At 44.5% G+C, this 4,832-nt stretch overlaps 1 protein-coding gene across 1 annotated transcript in view; it reads right to left on the bottom strand.

The window, feature by feature from the left end:
- The window catches only part of LOC310772120 (E3 ubiquitin-protein ligase MARCHF8-like), a gene marked incomplete at both ends in the record, with an annotated part of 9,113 nt that extends 4,538 nt beyond the window's left edge, over positions 1-4,575 (bottom strand). Inside the window, 3 exons of the mRNA XM_083664576.1 lie at positions 1-5; positions 1,078-1,128; positions 4,489-4,575. The exon at positions 1-5 is cut by the window's left edge and continues 69 nt beyond it. Coding sequence (XP_083520702.1) covers positions 1-5; positions 1,078-1,128; positions 4,489-4,575 — 143 coding nt within the window. The remainder of the gene's footprint in view (positions 6-1,077; positions 1,129-4,488) is intronic.
- Positions 4,576-4,832: the final 257 nt, after the last annotated feature.

The following is a 4,832-nucleotide window of genomic DNA, read 5'->3' as shown; positions in this document are numbered from 1 at the left end:
CTGGCCTGCAACAACCAATGAATGGACTCAGTTTAGCTCTCACAGTGCCATGCAAGTACAATGATCAATCATAACTCAGAAGCTTAAAATCCATCAATCTTTAGTGATTGGTCCAAAAAAGAGAACATCTTTTTATACGCCTCCATTTTCAGATTATGACACGATAAGATTAATTAGGCAACTTATTATGTAAACATTTAGGTTATTTTAAGCATGCAGCTTTTAGTGTATCATGAGTGACTCAGAATACATCAATAAATTAAATAAGATTTTAAAGCAGCTACGAGCAAGATTTTCGATTGTTATTAAACAGTATAATTACAATATTGATGCATCACATCTTACCTATAATAGTAGCTGAGACCAAAGCCGTGTGAATCGGTGATTGCTCTCTTGATGATTATAGAGTCTGTGTCTGTCTAACCTCGCGTCACCAGAGGGCTCTCTCTCTCTATCTGTCTACCAGCGGGCCGGATAAACCCGGAAGTGAAACGAAACGGTTCACGGCAGCTGCCTGCCTTCCGCCGTTTCGCTCTGCCTAGCAACAGGCCGTAAACAAGGAGAATGCCATGCAGGGCTTGCTTCTCTCGCGAACATCTCTCGTTATATTCTAACAGGTTTTTTGGAAGTTATTTTGTGGTTATGGCCGAAGTGGCTGCTGCAAACCGTTTCATTTCACTTCCTGATCTGCCCTGGCCACAGACAGACTAACACTGGCCGATTCACTCGGGGTTCAAGCGAGACTACTCTGCGTTGGTCTCGTCTACTATCTGAGGTAAGATGTGATGCATCGATATTAAATTTAGACTGTTTAATAACAATCGAAAATCTTGCTCGTAGCTGCTTTAATATTGATGTGCAAGTAAACAGCCAGCGTCTAGTCAGTAGGGAGTTTATGAAAAAGGAGAGCTCAACATCAGTGTGAATGCACAGGAGTGACTTGTAGCAGCAACACATACAGCAGCACATCCCAGCACATCAGATTCTGCTTGGTTAGGCGATGCTACTGTACCGTACCGTATGAACTGTGACCTTGACATCCTTGGCCCTTTAAGCTTTCTGACATTCAGTGGTTACCTTGGAGATGTTGCTGGATCGACTCCCTGAGCGCCCAGGAGCCTTCCTCCCCTGCAGAGAGGAGGAGAACCATCAGAGCGTGCCCAACAACACCTGGAAATATTATGCTTTAATGACAGCTAGGGGAGCTGTATAGACACAGGTGCTTACCACCAACGCTTTCTCGGTGTATACAACATATTATAGCTAACAGTATAATGGAACCTCCATAGAGACTGAGCATCAATCACAACATAAGAAGTCACATTTTGTCCCCAGATCTCAATATCGATCACAGTAATGAGCAGGCATAATTCGTTTTTTTTTTTTAATACGATTTAATTTGTATTTTTTACTATTTTTCTACATGTATTGTAAAACACTGGCTTTAAATACTAGACACTTAATACTAAAGATACCTGTGCACTAAAAAAGTGATCACTTGTGTGGGACATTTTTTCCACACACAAGTCATTTATTATTATTTATTTATTTCCGAAACAATACATCATGTACCCTCATGTTGCACAATATCCAGTGTTCTCTCAGCCATGCCTGTATTTGATTGGTCAAGACAGAGTCATGCTCGGCCACGTGTCTCCATGACTTGGTTCTGGCCCGAGGTCAAGCCAGCCAATCCTATTAGCTGCTGGCCCTGCTGTGTGCAGGAGATGCTGCCCTGCAATGTGTCTCTATTTACAGCAGTTCACCTTATGTTCCAACGCAGGGGTCAGGGGTCAGGGGTCAGCCAATGACTTCCTGTTGTGTTTACACTTCCTGTGACGGTACAGTACTTACATTGTGCTCATTGTGTTCACTGTGGCCACACTGCGGTGGGGAATTAAGGTGTGTGCAGAGACAGAGACAGACTAGGTTTGAAACAGACGCTGTTTTGAACAGGAAGTTGTTGTAACACAACTGGGTCAAGTGGGTGGGGCTACATGAAGTGAATGAGCAAGAGCAAGAGCTTTTGATAGAACTTTCCAGAACACACTGACTTGACTGTCTGAACTCAACCTTGACATTAACCATCAGGCACTGACATCAGTGCGTCATTTACTTGCATGCAGGCTCTCATCTGTTGGTAGACAGCATGTGTAGGAGTTACCATATGAGTCACATTGTAATATGGCGGCTAAGATGTTCGGGTAAGCCACTAAAATAAACCAAATCTGTTGACTGGAATCAGGCATTGAGGCTGATGATATTTCCTCTCTCCTTCACTCTGGCCACAGAGTTATTTTACACACGTCAAAGCACAGCAGTCAAACCTGTTCAGCTGTGTGTCAATTATTACTTTCTGTTTTAAACCCCCAAATGTACAGATCAAGCGGTGTGTGATGTGCAAGTAAACTAGCGGAGTAAAAAGTTAAAACTGCAGGGATTTGTCCACATCTTGTACAATAACAAAACAGCTATCCATTTCCACTGAGCACGACATTCTCTTGGAAGACAGTATTCACACGGATGCCCAAGTTCCTAAGAATATGTTCACACACACACACACACACACACACACACACACACACACACACACACACACACACACACACACACACACACACACACAGAAAGAAAGACACACACACACACACACACACACACACACACACACACCTTGGCTTACAGCCTTCTCTGTGTGTGTGGTAGAGTGGACCGAACACCCAAGGGAAGGAACAGTGATAAAAGTCTGGTGATTGTGTGAGTGAGAGTGTGTGTGTGTGTGTGTGTGTGTATGTGTGTGTGTGTGTGTGTGTGTGTGTGTGTGTGTGTGTATGTGTGTGTGTGTGTGTGTGTGTGTGTGTGTGTGTGTGTGTGTGTGTGTGTGTGCGTGCATGTGTGCGTGCGTGCGTGTGTGTGATAATGGAGGGCGACACTGGTCAGGATTTGGCTACAGGTATGCATGATGAACTCATGTAGACGCTCACACACAAGCCACAGGCATCTAGGTAACTCCCGGTCCCGGAACACACACACATGCAAGAGCCGGTCAGGTGACTTCTATGCTATTTCTTCTTCTAGCAAATGAAAAAGTTCTCTGGAATCTAGTCAATTTAAAGGAACAGTTCACCCAAAAATGAAAATTCTGTCATCGTCTCCTCCCCCTCATGCCAGTTGAAACACAGATGAAGTTTGTCCATATAACACACAGAGAGGTTGCCAGCACAACTTTGTTGCAGCCTTCTACAAAACAGCTGAAGTCAGTGGGGACCAGTTCTTCAGAATTCTAAAAAGACCTACTGTATAATTTACACCATAATTTAGTGCAAATCTTAACTACAGCCGAGTTGACTTATTTGCATTTTTTGCGTGTGTATAGTCTGTTTTTGTTTTGGAACTCTAAAGAACACGTCCTCATTGACTTCAGTTGTTTTGGATAAGGCATTAAGAACATGTCCCCATTGACTTCAGTTGTTTTGGATAAGGCATTAAGAACATGTCCCCATTGACTTCAGTTGTTTTGGATAAGGCATTAAGAACATGTCCCCATTGACTTCAGTTGTTTTGGATAAGGCATTAAGAACATGTCCCCATTGACTTCAGTTGTTTTGGATAAGGATGCTACAAAGTTTTGCCGGCAACCTCTCTGTGTGTGAGCCTGGTTAAAAGCATCCTGAACGTGACCTCACATTATTATGTTTAGCTCTGTATCAATCTGGACTCCAAGCCGTCCACAGTCATTTCAGTGGGTGGGAGTCTGGTGGGAGTAATTGCCTTGACAGACAACTCCTTCAGCCTATCAGCGTCGCCAAATCCAGTCCTTCAGCCAATCAGCGTTGGATCCAGTCAAATCCAAATCCACTCCCAAGAATGGTGAAAATGTCTTTTCCATCGAGAAACTCCGCTGGTGCATACTCTTGTTTTTGTTTAATTGTTGTTATTGGGTCTATTTCTGCAATAAGTGCAATAACTGAAAGCTGTTTACTAACGTTAAGGTTGCTGGGCTGATGGATCGATGGTTTACCAGGCTACCTGTGTGTTATATGGACTAACAAATGATGACAGAATTTTCACTTTTAGGTGAACTATTCCTTTAACAGTTAGTTGTTTATCTCTCTCTCTCTCTCTCTCTCTCTCTCTCTCTCTCTCTCTCACACACACACACACACACACACACACACAGACACACACACACACACACACACACACACACACACAAACACACACACACACACACACACACACACACACACACACACACAAACACACAGAATCAAGTGCAGACTTTAACTTTCAAGTGCAGAGATTAAATAGAGCAGTTGGGTCTGGGGACCCCCAGGGGTCCTTGAGGGGGGGTTCCAGGGGGTCCCCAGCAAAAAAGGGAATCATTTATTTTCGCTATAATTCCATCCACAATGACGGAATGTATGACTATTTATAATAAAAACAAAGTTTTAGAAGCACTGATGGGGGTTAGGGTCTCCGTCTCACCTCGTTCTTGTCTTTGGAGCGAGGGGCGCTCTTGCCGTCGCTGGCCGTCTCGCGGACTGAAACCACAGATATCTGTTGTGTCGGCATGCTGCTGTCTCCGCTGTCGTTACGCCAACACCGTCACCTGCCTGTCCTCCCACTGCGCGTGCTGTCCCATCCGCGACTCCCCCGCCCCCCGCACGCTCAGAGGAAATAAGATGGAGCTTTCCTCCTCTGTTATCAGTCCGGTCTGTGTCATCAAGAGGAGAAGGAGCAGAGATGGAACAGGATCACCGTGGTAACAGGAAGACGGCTCTGGAGATGGTGAGGTGTGAGGTCATCATACGAGAGAGAGAGAGAGAGAG

The sequence above is a fragment of the Poromitra crassiceps genome, assembly GCF_964638095.1.
Source record: "Poromitra crassiceps genome assembly, contig: HAP1_SCAFFOLD_2030, whole genome shotgun sequence".
In the NCBI taxonomy this organism is placed as follows: domain Eukaryota; kingdom Metazoa; phylum Chordata; class Actinopteri; order Beryciformes; family Melamphaidae; genus Poromitra; species Poromitra crassiceps.
Note: the sequence above shows the minus strand (reverse complement) of the source record. Positions and strands in the feature narration are given on the sequence as shown.